This window comes from Podarcis vaucheri, assembly GCF_965113315.1.
Source record: "Podarcis vaucheri genome assembly, chromosome: 2".
NCBI classification, from domain to species: Eukaryota; Metazoa; Chordata; class Lepidosauria; order Squamata; family Lacertidae; genus Podarcis; species Podarcis vaucheri.
Genome location: NC_138760.1, coordinates 25,968,298 through 25,992,735, shown reverse-complemented (window position 1 = coordinate 25,992,735; position 24,438 = coordinate 25,968,298). Strand labels below are relative to the sequence as shown.

General features: G+C 46.7%; 2 protein-coding genes across 9 annotated transcripts in view; both read right to left on the bottom strand.

Annotated features, from left to right (window-relative positions):
- Positions 1–1,600, bottom strand: part of RAB5B (RAB5B, member RAS oncogene family) — a 29,219-nt gene extending 27,619 nt beyond the window's left edge. For 2 of the 7 annotated variants that reach the window (XM_082212898.1, XM_082212900.1), the window contains exon 1: positions 1,505–1,600. The gene's annotated coding sequence lies outside the window, so the exon portion shown is untranslated. Of the gene's footprint in view, positions 1–1,392 lie in introns of all 7 variants that reach the window. The other 5 variants (XM_082212896.1, XM_082212897.1, XM_082212901.1 and 2 more) reach the window with 4 other exon arrangements.
- A 1,636-nt stretch (positions 1,601–3,236) lies between these two features.
- On the bottom strand, positions 3,237–24,070 carry CDK2 (cyclin dependent kinase 2). 2 transcript variants are annotated; one of them, XM_082212828.1, is made up of 7 exons: positions 23,626–24,070; positions 18,414–18,491; positions 17,275–17,398; positions 14,627–14,797; positions 11,327–11,428; positions 7,007–7,210; positions 3,237–5,776 (listed from the first exon to the last, which is right to left on the bottom strand). In XM_082212828.1, the coding sequence occupies exons 1-7, from the start codon at positions 23,739–23,741 to the stop codon at positions 5,672–5,674; spliced, it is 900 nt and encodes a 299-aa protein (XP_082068954.1). In that variant the 5' UTR covers positions 23,742–24,070; the 3' UTR covers positions 3,237–5,671. The 2 variants fall into 2 exon arrangements, with proteins under 2 accessions (XP_082068954.1, XP_082068955.1); XM_082212829.1 differs by lacking the exon at positions 23,626–24,070 and adding an exon at positions 23,306–23,415.
- Between the last annotated feature and the right edge of the window lie 368 nt (positions 24,071–24,438).

Here is a 24,438-nt window from a genome sequence, read left to right as displayed (position 1 = left end):
CCTGAATATCCAGGGGATAATTACAAGGATTAGTAGAAGCATCACACATGCCTAACTAGAACCCTGAATTTAAACAGAATCAAAGACTCCCTGTGGATGCTAATCACACAATAGGTGGCTTTGCTTTGAAAAGCAACAATAATCAAATAACTTTGCCTCTCCCAGGTGACTACACCGAAGAAAGAAATTCTGGATTAAGGAGCCCAAGGGAGGAAAAAAAGGAAACCGAGGTACTATAGGAAGGCAGAAATGCTCCAACACTGACAAAACATGATGGACTAAGGATAGCAGCTTCAACAGGTCAAGCAACTGTACTCAGGTCACATGACAACTAGCAAAAACTAGGGCAGCTGCAATTTCACAAGGTGGTGGTGCTACAAAAGTACCACCTTCATAATACAAGAAACAGGCTTGGAGACTTTGATATGGACACCCCACAAGCAGTGTAACCAGCTAAAGATTTCAAGAATGAAAGTGAGAGACCATGGAAGTGTGCAGCCTATGTTTCTTAAACTATCGCCATCAAAATAAAGGCATGTAAAGTAAGCCCTGCCAATACTTTCAACACAAGGGTAGCCACAGTATCGAATTTACAGAAGACACAGCAATACACACGAAGGCTATTAAATGCACCCCAAGTATCAGCCAGTGCCCCCTTGACTTCCTACCACAGGCCGGGCCCATCTAGGCTCTGCTCCACCACCCAGGGAAACAAGAAGCCGATTTACACAGAGTCACACCACTGGACCATCTGCCTCGACAATGACTAGCGGTGGCTCCCAGGGGTTACTCGGGAGAGGGCAGGGACTGAACCCTGGACCTTTGGCATTGCAAAGCCTACACTTTTCCCCCGAGCAACCACCTTTGCTTCCACGTTTCAAAAAGGAGCCTGTCTAAATGCCTCAGCCATGGCTAACCACCAACATTGATTCTATACTTGACAATTCCTATAACACCACCTACATTCAATAATAAAAAGACACATGAAAAGCGCATTATTGGGGGACGAGATGCTCCTCTCTCCCCCCCTCCCCACACATACACCCCCTGATGGCCTCTGGAGATCCTCACCCTGTCGCCAGCCCCCAGAGTGAAGCAAGCGCGCCTCGCCATCCGACTGCCCAGGGTGCCAAGGCCCTTCCGCCTCCACCCCCCCCCCATCTCCATGCCTTCGCAGACTCAGCGGGACGGGTCGCCCACCCTTCGTGGCCAAAGGAGGGGGGGAGGGAGAGGGCAGCCCTGCCCCCCCCCGCCCGCCCCCCACGCCAGGGATCCTCCACTCGGCCTCTTCCCCGTTCCCTCAGCGCCCCGGCGCGGCACTTCGCCACCTCTTCCCACCCGAAGGGCCCGACTTCTCCCCACCCCACCCCCCGGGGGTAGCCAGGCAACCACCTCTCCGAGGGAACCCCAGGCAACCACGCTCCACTCGGCGAGGACACTCGCTCAGGTAACCCGGACAACCGTCAAGGCCCGAGCCTCTCGCCCCCCGCCCTCCTGTGGGTACCTGAGGCGGCTCCGACTCGGGGCCCCCCCTCTTCTCGGCCCCCGTCTGCCTCGCACACAAACAAACTAGCTCAACCGAACCCACCTCTGCGCCGGAAGGCAGGGCTTAGTCTGCGGCCCGAGCCAATCAGCGCCGGGCACCTGGGGACCGGTCACGCCCTCCCGGCCAATCGCGCCGCGCGAAACCGCGCCCAGGCCCCGGCTGACTAATCGCGACCCGGCGAAGGGGAGGATGGGCAGTAAGCTCCCCCGCCAATGGCGTTAGAGGAGGCGGGATGGCCAATTGAAAAGCAGCTGGCCTAGAGGAGGGGCGGGGTATCTCTCTAACTGACGAGGGAGAGAACCAGTAGGAAGGCCTCCGATTCAGGAGGTTTCATAAACAACAAATAAGGTGACCTGACGGGGAGGAGCGCTCTGGCATCTCCAACCAGTTATAACAAGGGACTTCAGTAGGCAGCGTCCAATCCGAGGGCCAGACGTCCTCGGCGAGAAGCGGAGGATTGATTGACAAGCGCGTTGGTGGGCGCGGCCTCAACTTTTTTGGCCCAACCAGCGATTACGCTATCGGCGCCGGCCAGTGAGAAGCGAGCTGCCCTTTGAGCGGCAGGCTGAGGAGGAGCGGGGGGAGGGGGCACCTGGGAGCGTTGTGACCCTTGACCTCTGGAGGCGCGTAGTAGTGAGCAAGTCCCACTGGGCTCAATGGCAGCTGCTTCTGAGGGACTTCCTCGGGTTGGACTAGATGACCCTCAAGGGTGCCCAGGATTCTCAGGGACCACGTGGCCCTACTCCCTCTATTTCTTTTATTTTGTCTTCCAAAGCAACTACTGCACTCTATTCCCAACTCAAAAATGGAAAGCGTAATGCTGGTGGTCAACAAAAGAGGATTAAAGACACAGCAAATCTTTTAAAAATGTAGTATAAACACCGACAATTGGGAAACATTTGCCTGAGAGCACTCCAATTGGAGAACAGCCTTTACCAAAGGTGTCATGGGCTTTGAAGACACTCAAACTCAGGACAAAAGGGAGAAACGTGCTAAGAGGAAGGCACGCTTGGCAAATCCACACCGTGATCAACTCCCGCCTAGAAACCTATGTCCCCACTGTGGAAGGACGTGTGGATCCAGAATTGGCCTCCAGTCACTTACGGACTTACTGTTAAAACTGTGTTCACGGAAGAAAATCTTATCGGCTATGTGTGATCGCCAAAGAAGTAGTAGCTCTTTTAATCCCCAAGCTGCTGGTTTAGGCGAGAGCAAATCACCTGTTGGGCTTTCATGGAAGTATCACACACACACACACACACACATTGGTTGCAGAAAGACACAATTTCTTTGTGTGTCTGCTCATGTTCTGGATGAACCACAGTGTAACTTTGCAACACCAGCACAACATACAGTGCTACCTCGGGTTAAGAACTTTATTTGTTCTGGAGGTCTGTTCTTATCTGAGGTACCACTTTAGCTAATGGGGCCTCCTGCCACCGCCGCTGCCCGATTTCTGTTCTCATCCTGAAGCAAAGTTCTTAACCCGAGGTACTATTTCTGGGTTAGTGGAGTCTGTAACCTGAAGCGTCTGTAACCTGAGGTACCACTGTACTAGATCCTGCAGTAGAGTGCAGGGCAGATAAACAGTCGAGACGTCTTTTGCCCCATTCGACTTAGGCAAGAATCCCCGGCTCACATGAGACCAACGACAAAACAGAAAAAAATTCTTCAAGAGGATAGTCACATGTATAAAAATTACAGATATTTTAATGAGTTAAATGTACTAGTTCCACAATATTTTAGAAACATCTGTCTTGCAAAGAGCTACCAAGGAAAGGACAAAAATATTTTTTTCCTTAAAAAAGTTTAATTACAAGGTGCTTAGACTAACAAGTTCTATACAAAACCAGAACTCTTTTTTTAAAACAACAGCCTTATAAATATATAAACATCTTCTAATCCAAAAGATGAAGGGAAGGTGGAAGAGAGAAGAAAAACGTCTCACTTCTAAATATTGCATATGCATAGTGCTACAGGGAGGGGAACAAAACCCTTTCTACCTTGACATTTTCTGGATGGTGCATTGCTGGCATTTTAAAGTTACCGACAGCTAGCACATTTTTAGCTTAATGGAACCGAAATGCCACACTTTCTCAATGAAGACCCATTCACGTCTGCCAGGTTAGCATGTTGTCTTTATACAGAATACAGTTGTTCATAGAGAGAATATATCTAAGAATAGTTAAAAGTAAGCCTTCATCTAGACCCAAAAAACCAGACACTTCATCCATGAATGAAGACTAGTTTATGGCTTATGATGAAGGGGTAACTCCCCTCCTTCAATATTCACTGAATTTGAATAGGCAATGTTACTTCACAAAACACATTTTCTTGTAGAAAATGTGTATATCGCTCCAACATACCTCTTAAGTTACAAAAAAGGATCGAAAACCTTACAGAAATAAGAAATGATCCCTTGCTTTACAGAAGTCTCACATTTTGGACCCATCACACTATTCATTGGTAAGTGGGATTTGCCGAAACAACTAGAAAAACACCTTTAAAGTTTACTATAGAGAAGGCAAAGAGACTTTGTTTAGATGATTCAAGTTATTACAGCACCGGTGCACTGAGCAGGCTGTCTTTTGGGTTTCATAGTGAATCTTGCTTTCTGCAGACAAGCTTTTATAACCAGCTCAATCCAGGTGACTGAGTGATGTCTACCAATTACACTAGTTCTAAAAGATTAGAATTCTAGTTCATCACATGTAATTCATAAGAAACTAATCAGGATTAAAAGTTTAGATTTCTGCCCATAGATTAAATGCTTGTCTGCACCTAAAATCACACCTATTATTTGCATTTCACTGATATAACCTGAGAGGTCAGAGTGCCTTCAAGGCATAGTAGCACAAACATAGAGGTGTTGACATATGCAGCTTGGGACAGCGCAGTTCACAAATAATAATTCTCTAACTGAAGGTAGGAGTTGCACTATTTTGGCTAAAATACAAGAGCGGAGAGGAGAAATAACTGCAATTTTATCCCTTTAATATTCTCACACCTGAACTTCAAAAAATTAACAAGCACTCGCACGCAATTTTCACACAACACACTGCTTGAAGACAAAGCTACTTGGCAGATCCTTTCCAGCTGAGGGCTTTGCTAGTTTACCAAAAATAAGTTTGAGCCCAAAGAGCAATGAACTGAAAGTTTCCCACCTTCTGTCATTAAATCGGCCACCCACCCACACAGATGGAAAGGCCTGTGACTCAGTGCCACAGACCAGAAAGGCATGCACAGGAGACAAGACAGTAAGATATTGTAAAGTGGATAGGGTAATGCCCATTGCCCCCAATGAACATACAGTGGTCATATGGCTGGTTAGCAAGCTGTTCTTATGAGCTTTGACAGTCCAACTTCTTTTTCCAAGGGCTTCTTGTGGGCTTCAACCAGCAAGCATCACAAACCATGGTCCATCAGGAAAAGGCTACCAGACTTTTGACTGCTATCGCTGGTGCAATGAGGAATATCAGGTTCGCATATTGCAGGCATTGCCCAGCTCCTTAACAAAAGGAAATCTTCCTGCTTGTGAAAAGTGGATAGTTAAGTGCATAGTCCTCATTGAGGATCCCATCTGAAAGGAAATGGTGAGCACCTCTGCCGGCACCAGGAGGACTTTATCATGCAAGCACCAACCAATACCCATGATCCAAATCAGAAAGACGCCATCTCTGGCTGCTGGAAGCAAGGACCGCTCAAGCAAATGCACAGCTGACCTTTGCAGAGGAAGCTGGAATTGAGCGAGTCACGACAGTACAGAAGACGCTTTGTAAAAGTTACCAAGGGAAGAGAGACAGAAATCCTGGGGTTTTTTTAAAAAAAGGAATGACACTGTCGCCTCCTGAGCAATTAGACTTCCTGCAGCGGCTGGCTCTGGGGGCTTCTGCCTCTCTTCTCATGGAAAGTCAGTCTGGAGGCACCCTCCACACTCAGCTAGTACTTTAAAATAAACCCAGGAGTAAATATAAAACAACCCCAAAGGTGTGGGCCGGACCTCCAGTTTTCCATTCAGGGTGAAGTTGAGAAAAGTCTTTTCTAAGTGCAGGCACCTGGCGCAATCCAAGACGGGACGGGCTGCTGAGTTTGCCAGAGGGCAGGTCTGCTGGCTCCACTCTCCTCTCACAGGCGGAGGTGTGGCACGGCTTTTGTGACATCCCGGAAGAAGGGGTGGCTGAGTGCGGTCTTGGCCGAGATCCTCTTGTTGGGGTCGTAATGCAGCATTTGCTAAAGGCGAAAGAAGCAAGGAGTTAGCGGCATGAAGGATGCCCAAGAACGGGCAGCCAACTCTCCTCAGTGCTGCACAGGAGACACACGATACAGTCTCTGTAGTGGGACACAGATGTTACCCCAGAAGCAAAAGCAGAGACTGAACTCAAAACAAAAACAGGACTGAGAACAGGGAGGTGGCGAAATATAGGAAGGGGGAGTTTGCGGCAACAAGAGCAAAATGTCAGAAAGCAGGGGTGAAGAACCTGGTTCCCTCCAGATGTTCTTGGACTGCAATTCCCAGCAGCCTCAGCTGGAACCTGGTTCCCTCCAGATGTTCTTGGACTACATTTCCCATCAGCCCCTGCTAGGATGTTATAGGTAAGGAGGTCCAGAAATAGACAGAGGTTAAGTATAAAGGCAGCTTTTCTTCCGTCGGTACCTAACACTGCTACATTTTAATCAGATACAGTATATACAACAGAGTGTGAAGTGTAAAGGTGAAAGCAGTGGGATGTGGAATACATTCTGGATGTGTCCTAAATTCAGAAAATGATGGGAGAATACTGGAAAATGAAGCAATAACGGGCTACACTTTACCCATGCACCCTCACATTTTGTTATTTGGAGATGTTAAAGATGTTGCTCTAATTGAGAATAGGGAATGAATACATCTCTTGACTGCTAAAATTTCTTGATTATTTGCCAAAATCAGAATATAACGAGCGCACCACCCAGGAGATAATGGATAACCAAAATCTGAAACAGTTTAGGAACAAGCTAGCTTGCAAATATGGTGACAAGCAGAGAGAACAGGCAGAAGCCAATGTCTTCGTGGAAAAATTCAGTCTTCACTGGACATTTATCTGCTATATTTCTTTTGGTGTGGAAATCTGATTTTATATGGGGGGGGGGAGTGGTGTTTAAAGCAGATCCAAAGCCAGGACTGCCAATGCATCATTCTGAAGGCAATGGCAGGCATATGCCACTTCCTAAGGATTACTGGGCTTAAGCTCTGCAAGATACAGACACTTGCATGGGAATGCATACTCAAATCTCTCTAAAAAGCCAGAATTCCACTTATCGGACTTTACGCCAGGAAATGATCCATGACTTGGGGGGGGGGGGGGCTGAAGACATGTACAAAGCAAATGCTCTCATCCCAGTGGTCTGGATATTTGCTAATGCTCAACACCCTTTCCCCCCTAAAGCTGTTGAGACTCTGTCCGCACTGCCTTGCAAACTCACCGCTAGGAGTTTCCTGCCCTCCTCATCCAGAGGCGGCACTACTTTACTGAAGTCCTGTCGGGCCCACTTGGGAAAGCTGGATTTGTAGTCGGGCATAGAGGTGACACCTGGCCACACAGTCTCGTCCGGCGTGCCGAGGGTGCGGAAGATGCGGAAGAGCTGGTCGATTTCAGAGTCCCCAGGGAAGAGGGCTCTGTGGGTTATCTGTTGGCAGGAGGAATATAGGTCAGAATCCCGGTGCCATGAAACACCTTCCTTCAGCCAGCCAAGCCTCCATCCTCTCATGGCTGGCATAAAACTACTATTGTGCTCAAGGGACTCAGCAGGGTGTAGTAATCAGGACTGGAGAGAAGCGAGTTCAAATCCCAACTCACCCATGAAGCTATTGGGCCAGACGTTTACCTTTTACGGTGGGAGGACCTGTCACCCTGCAGATCTTCCTGGACTACAGTTCCCAACATTTCTGGCCCGTGACTACACTGGCTGGGGCTGACGGGATCCAACATTCCCCACCCGTTTTATGTAAATCACTCTTGAGCATTTCTCGGTAGTCATGCATGCCCTGTGGAATGCCCTCCCATCGGATGTCAAGGAAATAAACAACTATCTGACTTTCAGAAGACACCTGAAAGCAGCCCTGTTTAGGGAAGTTTTGAATGTTTGATGTCGTTCTGTATTTTAATTTGCTGGAAGCTGCCCAGAGTGGGAGGCTTAGACTGTAAATAATAAATTATTATTATTGCTATTATGAGAACTTCTACTGGAGGTATATCAGTTGCTGTAATAAGTTAACTCCAAAGGTGAAGCAGCAGTAGCAGGAAACCTACAATCCTTTACCATTTATATTCATTTATGTGCAGGGAGGGTTTCTCAGTTGTGCTTAGCCTCCCCTACAACCATAGGAAGAGTCAGTGGCGTAGCGTGGGGGGTGCAGGGGGGGCCCCGGCTGCACCAGGCGCAACATCTGGGGGTTAGGGTTAGGGGGCACAAATCCACGGGTTAGGGGGCGCAAATCCACGGGTTAGGGGGCGCAAATTACTTGCCTTGCCCCGGGTGCTGACAACCCACGCTACGCCACTGGGAAGAGTGCAGAGAATGAAAGAAAAAACCACTTGGGCTGTCGCTTGTTCAAGGCCACAAAAATAGAGCAGTTCCGTGTCTAACCAGATTCTCTGCTGGACTACTGTGATGTGTTCTGTATTGAGCTACTCATCAGAATGTATCAGAAGCTGCAGCTAATGCAGACTGCTGCTTCTCTATTAGTAAGAACAGACTCAAAGGGAGTATATAGCTCCAAGTCAGGCCTATCCGCACTAGCTTCCAATGTACTTCTGGGCATTGCAAACTGGGTAAATAACCTTAAAGAAGTCTTAAACTGCCTGGGCCCTGCCTCTTCTCCCACGTATACTTCCCACTTTCTGAGATCAGCAGCCTTACATGGCTCCTCAGCTATTAAGGTGAGATAAAAGTAATGCACAGAGTACAGCTTCCTTTGGGATGACCACTAATCTCTGAAACTAATCTCTGCCCAGGAAGGGCCACCTGGCACCTCCCTGCCTAACTCCACTGCAGGAACAGCAGCACAGCTCAGTGCTTTGAGTGCAGAAGATCCTGGACTCGATTCTCTGCACCTCGCAGTTAAAAGGATCAGGGAAAAGAGAGCAGCTGCCAGTCACATAAATAGTTTGACAGGTTGTAGCAAAAGCCCATTCTCAAATTATTTAATTTCTTATTTCCTGAACATTTGATTATGCTGCTGCTACATTGATCTTTTCGGATATCCTGCAGAGTTCTAATCATACCTATCAATTGACTGAATGCTTGTCACATTTTTTCACAGCATATTTCTTTACATGAAACCCAAGTAACAGGTTTATTAAAAAAGCGATCTTTTAAGCTGTAACCTTTTTTATATAACTGCTTTGATCTGCTTTTCGTCTTCTGACCTGCCACTTTTAGGTTCCATTTGGCTTTTTTAGTGCTGCCACTTGTACACAACTATTTTTCTTTGTTGCATTATTTACGTATTGTTATGTAAGCCTCATTTACCGAACAGAAAAGCAGCTAGTAAACTAAAATGCATTTTTGATCCTGGTACTACTTACAAGGGCTAACAGCCTTGTAAGATGCTCAGACCAAGATTGCCAGGCGATCCAGACCACCTAAGACCAAGGAAAGATATCTGACCCAGAAAGCTCCCATGGGAATCGTTCCACAAGTCCCGCCCTCCATGACGCAAAGCCCTCGGCATGAGCTGCGTGCAACACAGTTCTGCACTCATCTCCGGAGTACAAATGCTCAGCTGCCTCCACCCCACAGGAAAGGGAAGCATCGCCGCCTAGAGCAGTGCTGCCATCCTCAAAAGGTGAATCCACAACAGATCCCCTTCTGTTCCCGGCTGCCAGTTCTCTGGCGGTTTCTGCCCCAGGGAAAGGGGATGATGTTAGCGGTTGCTTGCCCCACAAGGTGCTGCCAAGTCAACTGATCCCATCAGCAGCTCTTCACAAGGCAAAAGGCAAGGAAGTGGGAAGCATTTGATCAGGGCTCTAGCCCTGCTCCAGAAAGGAACACGTGAGAGCTTACTTATGTGAGCACCCAAGCTGATGTCACACCAACAACATTAAAACGGGGCTGGGGCCAAGACTTTTGAAGAAACTAAGAGTTCCATGGGTGCAACTGATTATGTGGAAGGCACAAATCCTTGCAATGTTTAAGCATCTGGGTGGGGATTGGGGGGTAGGTGGTAAATATGCGTCCATCAGCAGCATTTGAAATTTTTGGGCTCGGGCAGTTGTACAGTGGTACCTCGGGTTAAGTACTTAATTCGTTCTGGAGGTTTGTTCTTAACCTGAAACTGTTCTTAACCTGAAGCACCACTTTAGCTAATGGGTCCTCCTGCTGCCGCCGGAGCACGATTTCTGTTCTCATCCTGAAGCAAATTCTTAACCCGAGGTATTATTTCTGGGTTAGCGGAGTCTGTAACCTGAAGCGTATGTAACCCGAAGCGTATGTAACCCGAGGTACCACTGTACTGGGACAAGAAGTGCACTGATCCAGACGGATGGAAGTAGAATACAATGGACACTTGGGTTGCGAACATGATCCGTGCAGGATGAACATTTGCAACCCGCAGCGGTGCATCTGCGCACGCATGGGTTGCGATTTGGCGTGTCTGCGCAAAGCGTGATTTAGCACTTCTGCGCATGCGCGACTGCCGAAACCCGGAAGTAACCCGTTCCGGTGCTTCCGGGTTTCGGCGATCCGCAACCCGAGAAAACACAACCTGAAGCGTCTGTAACCCGAGGTATGACCGTAATCTTTTCCTGCAGTTCCAGAACGCACTGTTCAGATCTGGAGGACGGGACAACAAAGCTGCGTTATACTGAAACCAAATCATTAGCTCTCCTCTTTGACAAACGTTGCTCTAGAGGAGGAGGCAGAGAATTGATCCCACCCCCAAATATATTGTTGGACTCCCAATTCTCAACAGTGCCAGCAAGGATGGTAGAAGTCAGGGCTGGTGGGAGCTGGCAACAGGCTTCTCCCAACCGATCTTGGGCTTCAGATGCCATAACCCCCTGCACTTGTAAACACATTTTGAACTGAGCATTGTAACTTTTAGAGGGTATGGTGGATGTGCTGAACTCGATGACATTTTGCTGCCTGCTGATACTTGGGATTCCAATACAGAAGTGAGATGAATTATCCCTCCCTATCCTATGAAACTATTTGCTCATGAACACTGGGAACTTTTGGTTATTCCAGAACTTTTCTGGCCCAGTTTATTTACAGTCTCCACTTGTAGCATCCCTGAGCAATTTAGGTTCAAGAGATGCAGGCCCACCAAGGAAGTGTGGGCAGGGCATCACCAGTTCTCCAATACTTTTTGCATCTATTACAGTGGTACCGCGGGTTACATACGCTTCAGGTTACATACGCTTCAGGTTACAGACTCCGCTAACCCAGAAATAGTACCTCGGGTTAGGAACTTTGCTTCAGGATGAGAACAGAAATTGTGCTCCAGTGGCGCCGCGGCAGCGGGAGGCCCCATTAGCTAAAGTGGTGCTTCAGGTTAAGAATAGACCTCCAGAACGAATTAAGTACGTAACCAGAGGTACCTCCTTCTTTCCAGGACAGTGTGGCTTCACATCTTCTGCCTCTGCCTCCCCAAGAGCACTTGCTTCGGGCTTTCAGACCCTGGTCTGTATTCAAGATTCCCTGACCGCCCCTTCCAACCTGGGTTCATTTTGATCAGCTGTTCCAGCTGATGCCACGTTCACCACGCCCACCCCGCTTCATTCCCGGAAAAAAGGTATATACCATCTCTGCGAAGATGCAACCCAGACTCCATATGTCCACAGCTGTTGAGTAGTATTTGCAGCCAAGGAGAATTTCTGGAGCTCGGTACCAGAGGGTCACCACCTAGTGTAAAGCACAAAACACCCATAAACAATTCAGTGATATTGCTTTCCCCTTTTTATACATACGTGCAATTAAATTACAAGGCATTGGCAGGAAGGAGTCCCAGTTTATTACAGATGCAACTCCAGCCCCTGTGAAGGAAGGTAAGATTAGCATTCAAAACAGGGGGGCACACCAGCAACTCCTTCATATGGAGGGCTGCCCTGAATGTGCACACCTAAAACAACTGGATAATCAAGAGGCTTGGATAAACATTCCCTCCACCAAGGCTTTTTCTGACGAAGAAAACACAGGGTCCAACAAACAGCAACTATGAGGCTTTCCAGTTATTAGAAAATCAGCTATACATGATGCTTTGACTTTAAAACACTCAGGAATTATTTTCAAAAGAGTAGCCCTTTCCCCAACCTATATTGCTGCTCACTGCAAATAACAATAGTATTATTAAGAATAATTTTATTTCTACCCCGCCCATCTGACGGGGTTGCCCCAGCCACTCTGGGTGGCTTCCAACAGATATAAGAACATAATAATGGTTGAAGGAGCTGGGTAAGTTTAGCCTGGGAAAAGAGGAGACATTGAGATAATAGCCATCTTCAAATATCTAAAGGGTTGTCATATGGAGGCTGGAGCAAGCTTGTTTGGGTTGGGGGTGTTTACTGAATTGTTTATGTTTACATTATGTATTTTGCATTTTATATTGTGATTTTACATTGTAACTGCCCTGAGACCTGTGGGGATAGGGCAGTATACAAATTTAAGTATTATTTTTGTTAAATATTATTTTTTATTATTACACACTAAAAGACTTCCCTATACAGGGCTGCCTTCAGAAGTCTTCTGAAGGTTCTACAGTTATTCATCTCCTTGACATCTGATGGGAGGGTGTTCCACAGGGTGACTGCCACTACCGAGAAGGCCCTAATTATCCAAATTTTATTTATCTGAAGAGAATTTTTTTGCGGGCAAGGGCAGTACAGTGGTACCTCAGGTTACATACGCTTCAGGTTACTGACTCCGCTAACCCAGAAACAGTACCTCGGGTTAAGAACTTTGCTTCAGGATGAGAACAGAAATCACACGTTGGCGGCGGGAGGCCCCCCTAGCTAAAGTGTTACCTCAGGTTAAGAACAGTTTCAGGTTAAGAACGGACCTCCAGAAGGAATTAAGTTCTTAACCCGAGGTACCACTGTAGCTCAGTGGCAGAGCACAAGCTGTGCAGACAAAATATCCCAGATTTAATCCTTGACATCTCCAAGCATGGCTGAGAATGACCCCTGACTAGAATCTTAACAGTCCACTGCCAGTCTGTGTAGCCTATACCAAAGAAGATAAAACTCATGGTCTGATGTGCTGTAGTGCAAATTCCCATGTTGCTCACAGAAGCCCAGAGTGGCTGCAGAAACCAAGCCAGATGGGCAGGGTATGAATAATAACATTATTAAAATTATGATTATTATTACAGCTAGGGGAAATCCAAATCCCCAGACCAACCGTCTCTCTCGCACAAAGCAGGTACCAACTAAATAGGGAATTCTGGGCAACCATGTATCCTTAGATCATAGTAGTTAAACTAAAGCACTATTAATGTCCGCATTGCTTTGGTTTTTTACGGATTTATGCTCATAAGAAAGTCACAGCATCATTTTACATTTTGCAGGCTGCATCTCAATGACAGTTTTTCTAATGCCATGCCCAAGAAATGCCCATTGTTTATTGAAGACCTATTTTACCGTACTTATGTAGTGGTACATTTATTATTATTATTATTATTATTATTATTATTATTGGTTGGTGAGAATCCTGCAGCTTGAGGCAGCTTTCTTTTGTCTCTCCTGGGGATTTCAATGTTTAGTATTGCTTTGCTTGCTGACTTCGTTATTGATGACTGATTTATGGCATTTCCATCCACTCCAACTGCATATATATCTGCTTTAATATGCCCACCGGTAGAAAAGCTGCGCATAAATAAATCATCAAACAACAGCATCCACTTTTCCATCTAAAAGTACAACAGAAACATCTGGCCACAATTTGAAAAATCTATAAATATACTTTAAAATACGAGAAACAGGGCAGACACAGAAAACCCAACAGTCAGTAAACAGGGAGCAGCAGCACAGTACTAATATCACATCGTTAAGAAAGCCATGTAAACCAGTTTTCAGTGCCTGTAAGAAAACATGGGCCAGAAGACTCAGAGAAGGCCCTCTGCCCTGCACCCACAAACTGACACTTATGCCAACGTTAAAACACACAATAGGGCCTGTGATGTGGACTTGAACGATCAGGGCAATTTCTTATCGGAAAAGACGGTTCTTAAGAGTATCCCGGCTCCAAGGCATTTAAAGCTTTAGAGCTCAAAAGCCTTTTGAATTGAGTGTGGATGCAAATTGATGGCCAGCAAAGAGGGTTTATGCGACCAAACCTACTGGCACCAGTTTGAGGTTGGGAACTGAATTTTTAAACAAATCAAGCTTCCAAACTGTCTTCAGGCACAGCCAGGATGCATTTGATTTAAATCACGAGTCAGTAAGACTTGATTTAAATCATATATTTTTTACAGAAAGACTCATTTTTGCTGGTATAATCTTAATATTTACAACCAGAAGAAGATTTCTTTTTTGGAATAATAAATTTTCAGAGTAGTTTTCACAGTTATATCAAAAATTACTGATTTGGTTATACTATTAGAATTACATAGACCGATAATTATGAAATTATTGTGAGAGTTAAGTTCACTGTTTATATTTGGACAACTCTTCTGCTGTACTTTATTGGAAGGAGAAAAGCAATCATTTCCTTAATAAGAATTTAAATAATTTATTTAACTAAAACAGCAACATTATAGCATATGTACCCATGTTTGTTAACTGGTATGGTTACACTTTTTTTTTTTAAAAAAATCCTATTTAAATAAAAAAAAGCCCATTTAATTTTTTTAAAAAAATCCGTTTTCTTGATTGTTATTATTTTTAAATCATTGAATTTTATCCACCCTGGGTGCAGCCCCATGTAGTACTAACTAGTGATATGGAGCTTCCTGGACCATCAATTTGGGGGGAAATCTCTGGGAAGCCCATTTGTGCCATTACATTACATACTTGCAGCACCGGGACAATTATTTTCCCCAATATCTGGGGAGTTGGGGGGGGGGAGAGAAAATCAATCAGAAACAAGTGAGCAACACACACTCACTTCGTGCGTGTAGGTTCGCACGGGCACGCCAAACGCCCGAGCAAGCCCAAAGTCGGCCAGTTTTATGGCTCCCTCTGCGTTGATGAGGAGGTTTTGCGGCTTCAGGTCGCGGTGGAGCACGCGGTGAGAGTGGCAGAAGGCGAGTCCCTGCAGCAACTGGAACAGGTAGCTCTAGGGGAAGAGAGACAGAAAGGATGAGAGACAAGAAAGCAGCCCTACAGAACCAACGGAAAGCTCGCTGTCAGGAGAACTGGCCTCAGCACCAGCAGCTGAGAGCTTAAAATGCTGGGAACCCATCCAAAGTTCCTTCCTGCTACTTGAACCTACGAGGTGTCGCCACTTAAGCTGAGTCAACAGCTCAAGCAGAGATGACCTAAATCCTCTCCCGTCATTAAAATTCATTTGATCTCAGCATTTTGGAAATGAATTTTAATGACGGGAGGGGACATCTCTGCTGCTGAGTCACCTGAACTGGCCACGCCTAGAAAGTTTTAAGTAGGGAAAAGGGATTGGATTTGTCTGTGTTAAGTTTGCCACTGGAGCGCAAACTTCTTTCAGCCTATTCACCGCTAAATATATGAATAAGTCATGTCTATAACTAGGCGCATCTGTGCTGGAGTTGGAGACTTTATACTTATTTCGGAAGGCGTGTTGCCTCAAGCTTGAATTATTCTCCGTTTGATACACCATCCAAAAAATCCCCTACTCTGGGAAATTTGCTTAAGTCACATTCGTTGGTGTTACCTTGTATATATTGTAGGCTACTTGACTCTGAATGAAGATACAACTTAGTAGCTGTATGAAGTGTATGAAAATTATCAGCCTGACAGTGGTGCTTCAGGTTACATACGCTTCAGGTTACAGACTCCGCTAACCCAGAAATAGTGCTTCGGTTAAGAACTTTGCTTCAGGATGAGAACAGAAATCATGCTCTCGCGGCGCGGTGGCAGCAGGAGGCCCCATTAGCTAAAGTGGTGCTTCAGGTTAAGAACAGTTTCAGGTTAAGGACGGACCTCCAGAACAAATTAAGTGCTTAACCTGAGGTACCACTGTACTTTTAGGTTGCCAGGTTTTTCTGTTCACAACACAGGCGTTCCTTGCTGCCACTTTTTGTCTCAGACCTGGCGGCTAAGGATTTACAGCCCAGTTCAGCCCAGGAGAAAGGACTGCTATAAGATCCAACAGAACATTTCCCTTCCCAGCTGGCCTTGGGGCTCACATGGCTCCTAGTGCATTTGCGATTACCGTGAATGGATGGAGAAGAGCAAATTGCTCCTCCACAGAATCCCTGCTTGCTGAAGTATGTAGAGTCTACACTATGGGTAGGCAAACTAAGGCCCGGGGGCCAGATCCGGCCCAATCGCCTTCTAAATCCGGCCTGCGGACAGTCCAGGAATCAGTGTGTTTTTACAGGAGTAGAATGTGTCCTTTTATTTAAAAAGCATCTCTGGGTTATTTGTGGGGCATAGAAATTCGTTCTTTTTTCAAAACATAGTACGGCTCACAAGGTCTGAGGGACAGTGGACCAGCCCCCTGCTCTATGCAAACCAAGGACAAACCAGGGGGGACCACATCAAGTCCCGCCCCCACCCCTGTGGGCAGATTGTCTGCCCCAGCCCTTCTTTTGTTATAAGCAAAGCTGGGAGTTTTTTTGTCATTTTAAAAACACATCACCGAAGGATAAAGTGTGAAAACAACATTAAACCATATAATCTGTACCCATGTCTATCACAGGTGGTGCAGTGGTCTAAACCACTTAGCCTCTGGGGCTTGCCGATCAGAAGGTTGGCGGTTCGAATCCCCATCATCATCATTTATTATTTATACCCCGCACATCTGGCTGAGTTTCCCCAGCCACTCTGGGCGGTTTCCAATCGAGTGTTAAAAACAATACAGCATTAAATATTAAAAACTTCCCTAAACAGATTCTTTTAAAGATAAGATAGCTACTTATTTCCTTCACATCTGAAGAGAGGGCGTTCCACAGGGCAGGCGCCACTACCGAGAAGGCCCTCTGCTCCCGTTGCTCTGCCCCAGCTCCTGCCAACCTAGCAGTTTGAAAGCACGCCAAAAAGTGCAAGTAGATAAATAGGTACTGCTGCGATGGGAAGGTAAACGGCGTTTCCTTGCACTCTGGTTTCCGCCACAGTGTCCCTTTGCACCAGAAGCGGCTTAGTCATGCTGGCCACATGACCCAGAAAGCTGTCTGTGGGCAAACGCTGGCTCCCTCGGCCTGAAAGTGAGATGAGCACCACAACCCCAGTCGCCTTTGACTGGACTTAACCATCCAAAGGTCCTTTACCTTTATTTTACCCATTTCTATATGAAGACGCTACCCAACACTAGAGAGCTCCAAGATCTAGCCTTTATCCACACTGGTGCATTCCTTCTATGCATGCACATACAAAACTCCCTGAACATGCCGGGAGTTTCCTCATTCACTTCAACGCTGGCCTTGTGCACACATTCCACTGCAGACACAAAGCCGCCCTCAAAAAAGGAACAGGGCGAACCTGCGAGTGCAGGAGCACAACATCGGTGCTTCTGCACTAATCTGGGCATTAGCGAAAACCAACGTCGCCAGTGTATTCACCGCGTGTGAGCATACGTGTTTCATAGCCCAGCAGCCCTGCCCTCCTCCTAGTCACCTTGGTAAGGGGCAACTCTACGCCACTGATCGCAGACGAAGAATCCATGAACTTCTTGAGGTCCTGGTGTAGGAACTCAAAGACCAGGTAGAGCTTGTTCTCGGTGTGGATCACATCAAGCAACCTGGAGAGTCGGGGAAGGAAGAGATAAGGAATCTGATAAGGAAGCAGTAATGAGAAGGCATTTTTTTGGCCAGGAATAATGCAACACCCTTAAACCTTAATAATAATTAATTAATTATTATTATTACTATTATTATTATTTATCAGTTATACTCCGCCCATCTGGCTGGGTTTACCTAGCCACTCTGGGTGGCTCCGAACAAAATATTAACAACACAATAAAACATCAAACATTAAAAACTTCCCTAAACAGGGCTGCCTTCAGATGTCTTCTAAAAGTCAGATAGTTGTTTATTTCCTTGACAACTGATGGGAGGGCATTCCACAGGAAGGGTGCCACTACCAGGAAGGCCCTCTGAGCTGGACCTCAGTGTCCCGGTAGAATGATGGGGGTGGAGACGCTCCTTCAGGTATACTGGACTGAAGCCATTTAGGCTTTTAAAGGTCAGCACCAACACTTTGAATTGGGCTCGGAAACGTACTGGGAGCCAATGGAGGTCTTTCAGGACCGGTGTTATATGGTCTCGGCGGCCACTCCCAGTCACCAGTCTAGCTGCTACATTCTGGATTAGTTGCAGTTTCTGGGTCACCTTCAAAGGTAGTCCCACATAGAGCGCATTGCAGTAGTCCAAGCGGGAGATAACTAGAGCATGCACCGCTCTGGCGAGACAGTTTGACGTACCAGATGGAGCTGGCAGACAGCTGCCCTGGACATAGAACTGACCTGTGCCTCCATAGATAGCTGTGAGTCCAAAATGACTCCCAGGCTGCACACCTCAAAGATTTATAGAAACAGAAACACTGGGGAGTGGTAGCTCTGTGCAGTTTGACTGTTTATTATGTAATCTTCTTTGAAGCGTCCTCTGATAGTTGCTACCAGATACTGGTTAGAATGGGCAGTTAGGATGGCACCTCCAAGGAGTGTTGTACCCTTAATAAATTGCCTAGAACTGAAGACATTCTACTCACTCCTTCCCAAAGCACAGATCTCAGCCAACTTCCTTCCACATACTTACTTGACAATGTTAGGGTGGTTCAACTCCTTTAGCAGGGAGATCTCCCGGATGGCTGTACTCGGGACGCCTTCAGTCTCCCTGCAAACAAAGAGGGGAAGCAAGGTGAGAAGGGCGGAGAGGGTGCTATAGAGTGGAAGTAGCCGTGTCAGTGACCCACTGAAATGACAAAATAAGATGCTCCCTCAATGCGGCCAACTGGGCATCAAAAACTTGTGGGTGAAAGGATTTTCCACTGTGGACGTTTATTCAGCAAAGGCACATGGTCTAATCAGTTTGCACACGGAAGCCCAACCAACATTGCACTGGGCCTTCCCCTGTATCTAGCCTAGCTGATTAACCTTAAATCACATAAAACCAGTTCCTGGAATGTGCAGCGATGCCATGGGCTGAACTGTTTTTGATGGTGGTGCTACGTACCCAGACTAACTCACTTTGCCAAATACCTTGGTTTTTGAACAGCTTAGTTCCCGAACATTTTGGCTCCCGGACGTCGCAAACCTGGAAGTGAATGTTCCACTCGCAAACTATTTTTGGGACCTGAACGTCCGAGGCTTCTGATTGGCTGCAGGAACTTTCTGCAGCCAATCAGAAGCTGCAATTTGGTTTTTGAATGTTTTGGAAGTCAAATGGACTCCTGGAACGGATTCTTCCAAGGTACGATTGTAGTATAGAAGAGTTTGAAAGGGGGGGGGGGATTGCCCTAAATATGTTAAAAGCAGGGCAGGCAAACTGTCACCATGTTAGAACAGGGGTACAGAACTCTGGATATTGCCAGCAGGCTAAACAGGCACAGGTTTCAACCTCCACCTAGTGTTGTATGGGGAACCCCGTAGCACGTACAATCTCGCTTGGTTTGCCCTCACCACCACTCAGATAACTGGCAGCGACAGCCAGCCTCTCACTTGCTGATGGGACAATCAGGAGTGTGCTTTAAGGCTCCCAATTCTGAACTGGCAAGCTGCATTTTCACCTGCCCGGCACCTGATTTCGCATGTGCATGGCAGGTGGGCATGCCACGAACTGCAGGTAATTTGCACGTTAAGTCAGCAATGCAGGAAGAGTTCTACCTGACCAACTGGACAGCCAAGAGTTCTGGTAATGCTATGCTCAAACAGCATTTTCCTGTCCCTGAAAACCATGAGGCAGGGGTTTAGAACGCATGAGATCAGAATGCTGAAAAATGGCAGCAACTGCGCACATTCCATGTTCTCCTTGGGGAGAGAGATACCTTAAAAAAAGGGACAGGGGTGGGGGATAATAATATGCACAGAGTGTTCTGTATATGGCACACTGCCTCGGTTTACCAAGTAGTTACAGTATCCCCATCAATGTCTAAAATAAAAAATATATGCTCATTATACTGTTAACAGTGCCCTCAAGCACCGGGAAACTCTTTCCAAAGGCACAGCTCAAGCGTCACATTTTCAAATATGCAATTAATGCAGCTAATTAATCTATTAGCAACGTCAATAAAATAATCATTGCTTCTGGCCTACCATACAAAAGAGAAAGTCAAGTTGATCTATTTCGTTAGGTCAACCTCTTTCGGAATCAACAATTCAACTGCCAGGGATCATGCTTGGCTGCAATGCTGCTCATAAGCCATAGGGAATGGCCTTCTCCCTTTCTAGAGCAAGGAAACAAACCCTAAGCATAAGACCAAGAACAAACCCTAGCTCCCAGCTACGGCTTATTTGGGAAGATACGCAGTGCGCATACACACTGATTCACACAACGCTAAAAGTCGGCTGCTTCCTTTGTCAGCTTGCTTCTGTGCTCTAGGAAGCGAAGTGCAAAACAGGGGACATTTGAGTTGTGTGTACCAGTATGCAGTAGGTCTTTAAACCGGGCATGTCCAAAGTCCGTTTCGGGGGTCTAATCCAGCCCACCGGTCGGTTTAATCTGGCAGTTTATTCCCTGGAGTAAGATCCTAAAAAAAAACCCCTCTACAGCTTTAACCCTAAAAATCGCTCAACTACCTCAATCTTAAAAATAGCTGAACAACTATGGTAAAATCATAAAAAGCTGAACAACTTCAATTCTTAAAAAAAGGTCAACAAGGTCACTTCAATTATAAAAAAGGTCACTTCATCAAATCTGGCCCTCTTTGAAAAAAGTTTGGACACCACAGCTTTAAACTATGGTTTGCTGTTAGCTTTTCTGAGTGAATGTCATAGAGGCAAAACTGAGCTCCATAGAACTCAGCCAGGCTCATGGCTCAGTTTCAGATCCTACCGTGAATGAAAGGTGAACATCAGGCATAACACAATGTACCTCTAAAAATGTCAAACCACAGTCATTGCTAGGCACATGAGAAGCCTGCACCCATTTTTTTTAAATTAACCATTGCGGTTAGCTGTCCACATAGCTATTTACATCAGTTTGCCGTTGATTCCAGGAACCTCAGGCCTTGCTTTTCCCACCTGATGGCCTTAGCATTAAACAGTCAGTAGGCTGTTGGGCAAGGGCTGGGAAAATCCAGAGCATGAATTCAGCTAAGTTCACTGGGTGACAAGCCTAATCTTCTGAAAAGTTGTCATGAGAATTAATTAGGAAAAAGAAACAAGGATGTCAACGTGGTGCTTCTTCAGAGTAAGGTTGGGATATAAATGTATCACAGTCAACATTCACTATGTTTTAAACCCCCAAGTAACAGTAATATAAATAGTTGACCCTACAACACGATCCTAAACGTGACTACTCGAAAGGATGTCCCTTTGAGTTCAACAGAAATAGCTCAAGGGTGGCTATAGGATTGTAGATCTAGGGTAATTCATTCCAATCCAGTACATTGGGCACTGTATAAACACAGAGTAGCAAGACTGCTCAGGGACACGGGTGGCGCTGTGGGTTAAATCACAGAGCCTAGGACTAGCTGATCAGAAGGTTGGCGTTTCGAATCCCCACGACAGGGTGAGCTCCCATTGCTTGGTCCCTGCTCCTGCCAACCTAGCAGTTCGAAAGCACGTCAAAGTGCAAGTAGATAAATAAATACCACTCCAGTGGGAAGGTAAATGGCGTTTCCGTGCGTTGCTCTGGTTTGCCAGAAGCGGCTTAGTCATGCTGGCCACATGACCCGGAAGCTGTACACCGGCTCCCTCGGCCAATAAAGCGAGATGAGTGCCGCAACCCCAGAGTCGGCCATGACTGGACCTATCAAGACTGCTCAGTTTACATTAAACCCACAATAGTGGGGAAGGGAGTAGGTTTTGCCACTCATGTAAAGTCATATTTTGCCAGCAGCACATCCTGAACCAAGAACCTATTGCCTGCCTTAAGATATAGGAGGATTAGTGTTCAAAATTTGCCTGGTGCCAAGAGCATTTTGCATCTGGCTATCAGCCACTTGAAACCATGTGAAGATGCCTGGGTGTCAGGATGACGCCCGACATCTCCACCATCTGGAGGTGCGTGCCTGATGATCCTTGGATCTTGACGGTTTTCCCACACTGGCAACACACCCTGTAGAATTCCGTAATATTTCATCTGCACAATCAGAATGAAGTTATACTGAAAAATATGACTTCCGAGCCGCCTGGCCCCAGAAATGGCAACTAGGCATTCTGTCTGGGCAACTGCAACCCTGGTTTAAGGAGCCATTTAGCTTACACATCTGAATTTCTAACGTTAATGAGGATAGGCTGTGGTCACAGAAAATACATCACTTTGCCCATGCTCAGAGACACTCTCCTCTCCAGCCTGGAAGAATTAATCCCAACCACTGATTAAGAATATGAGAACAGGAGAAAAGTCCTGCTTGATCGGGTCAAAGACCCATCTAACCCTACATTTTGTCCTCACAGTGGCCTATGGGAAGCCTGTTAGCAAGACCTGAGTACAACCTTCCCACTGCACTTGCGACTCCCAGCAAACAGCATTCAGGGGAAATTCAGGGTTCTCTTCCAGCCCAGATTCTCCTGGACTGCCCATTCCGAAAGCAGCACAATCAATATGAGGCCCCAACGCCACTACGAAAGAAATCTAGATACAAAATGAGGGGCTCCCTTCCCTGTCAAGAAGACACACACTATACATTTAAGGTGCATGACTTTTCCCAAAGAATCCTGAGAACTATAGTTTGCTAAAGGTGCTGGAAACTGCATGCCTGTGGAGGGGAAACTACAGTTCCTATTGTTCTTTAGGGAAATCATATATGCGTTGATTATTCTTTAAATTTATGGTGTGTATAAATCGCCCTGAGGATCCCATGGGCATAGCCAGCCAGGATTTTTCGGGGGGGGGGGGCAAAAAGTTGTTGAGCTTTTTGGGGGAGATTACCCAAAAAGTTGATCATAGGTTAAAAAAAATCCCACCAAATAGAGCACAATTACTGGGGGCAGGCTTCTGCTGGGGAGGCTGGAGCTCAGTTAATTTGGTACTGTATTTTTAAAGCTTTTCAATAATTTTGGAGGATGGGGGGCAGCTGCCTCCTGCCTTCCCCCTTGGCTACGCCTATGGAAGGTCCCATCCCGACAATTCGATTAGAACTTAAAATGTGTGCAAAATAAGCCCGGTGGCCTTTTGCAATGCAGTAACTGGCCATAACAAACATTTTAGCATCGCTTAGTAAATTAACGCCTGCAAGGGAGCCATTCAGATCCGCATGAACAGAATCGTACTTCTCAATAAGTTGCAATTCAGAAGTTTCATATGAAACTTGAGAGAGAGAGAGGGAGGGAAAAGTGTGTACTCAAAATAAGTCCAGCACCCTGAACCGGAGTAACTGGGCATTGCAGCCAAGCAGAACCACGACTTGAGGGCAACCCCCCCAACAGAAGAGTAGGTACTACGAGCCCCCCCCCGAAAGAGAGGCTAAGAGAGCGGGAGGGGAGGGGAGGAGAACGGCTCTCTCCCGCTCCGCCTCGCGTAGTAGGTCGGCCCTAAACATATACCGAATCGGCGCACAAGGGAAGTTCTGTTCTCCGTCCACGAAGTTACAGGAAGGAGGGAGGGCCGCGAACTTCTTCCCAAGTCCCCTTGCTCGCCACCCACCCATTCAAAAGAGAAAATCCCGGCTCCTCCTCCTCATGCAAAGAGAGAAGCAGATTCGTCTGCAGATTCTTTCCAGCGCCTTCAAGAAGCAGCAAAGGGGTTGGGGGTTTTTTTTGCTGCCAGGCCACCCAGTTTCTTTCTTAGAAATTGGGTTTTGTTTTTGGGGTGTTTTGTTTTTTTTTGGAGTGGGGGTGTCGGGCGAGGAATTATTTGCACTCACGTGTCCAGGCGGATTTTCTTAAGCGCCACCACCTCCCCGGTGACTTTGTTCTTCGCTTTGTAGACCACGCCGTAGGTGCCCTCGCCGATCTTCTCCACCTTCTGGAAGTTCTCCATGGGAGGAGGGTTTGGCTGGGGTAGATCCCAGCTTGCCTCTCCGTAGAGCGCAGGGAGATCGGGGCAGGCAGGAAGGAAGGAAAGAAGGAAGGAAGGAAGGGGGCAAGTAGTTAGCGAGATCCAGGCGGGGCACTTCCCTGATCAGCGGCCGCGCAGTTGGAGAAGGCTGCAACCTCCCCGCACTTTCGACGCCGCGCAAAATGGAACGTTGTGTATCTTTTTTTCCCCCGGCGGTTGGCCGCGCTCCTGCGTTCTCTTTCCCGCGCGCGAAGCCCAGCAACTTGGCAACAATGCGAGCGCTTCCCGTTCCACGGCTCCTCCTCCGCCTCCCAGTCTGCTTCCCGCGTTCCATTCGCCACGCCCACCCTCTCCTCCGATTGGCTCTGGCGCCCTCGGCGGAGCACGCGGGTGTCTGGCTTGGCGGGAGTTTATCCTAAAAGGGCTAGTAGTAGTTTCGAGAAAGAGAGGGAAAGGTGCGGTATCCTAAAAGGTGGGTTCTGGGGGGAATCCTGCTAACGTCTGTGTGGCTGTCAACACAGAGATGCAGCTTAAAGCCCGCTTTTTGCCCCACCCCGCCGTAATAATAATAATAATATTAATAATAATAATTTTTATTTATACCCCGCCCTCCCCAGCTAAGGGCGGATAACAAGCAATAATAAAATCAAGTTGAATGAATGCAACTTAAAAATAAGAT

Coding starts and splice junctions, on each gene's coding strand:
- CDK2 (XM_082212828.1), bottom strand. CDS start 23,741: ATGGAGAACTTCCAGAAGGTGGAGAAGATCGGCGAGGGCACCTACGGC. Junction 18,492..23,625: donor AAGAAAATCCGCCTGGACAC/GTGAGTGCAAAT, acceptor CTTTGTTTGCAG/GGAGACTGAAGGCGTCCCGA. Junction 5,777..7,006: donor AGGGCAGGAAACTCCTAGCG/GTGAGTTTGCAA, acceptor TTTCGCCTTTAG/CAAATGCTGCATTACGACCC.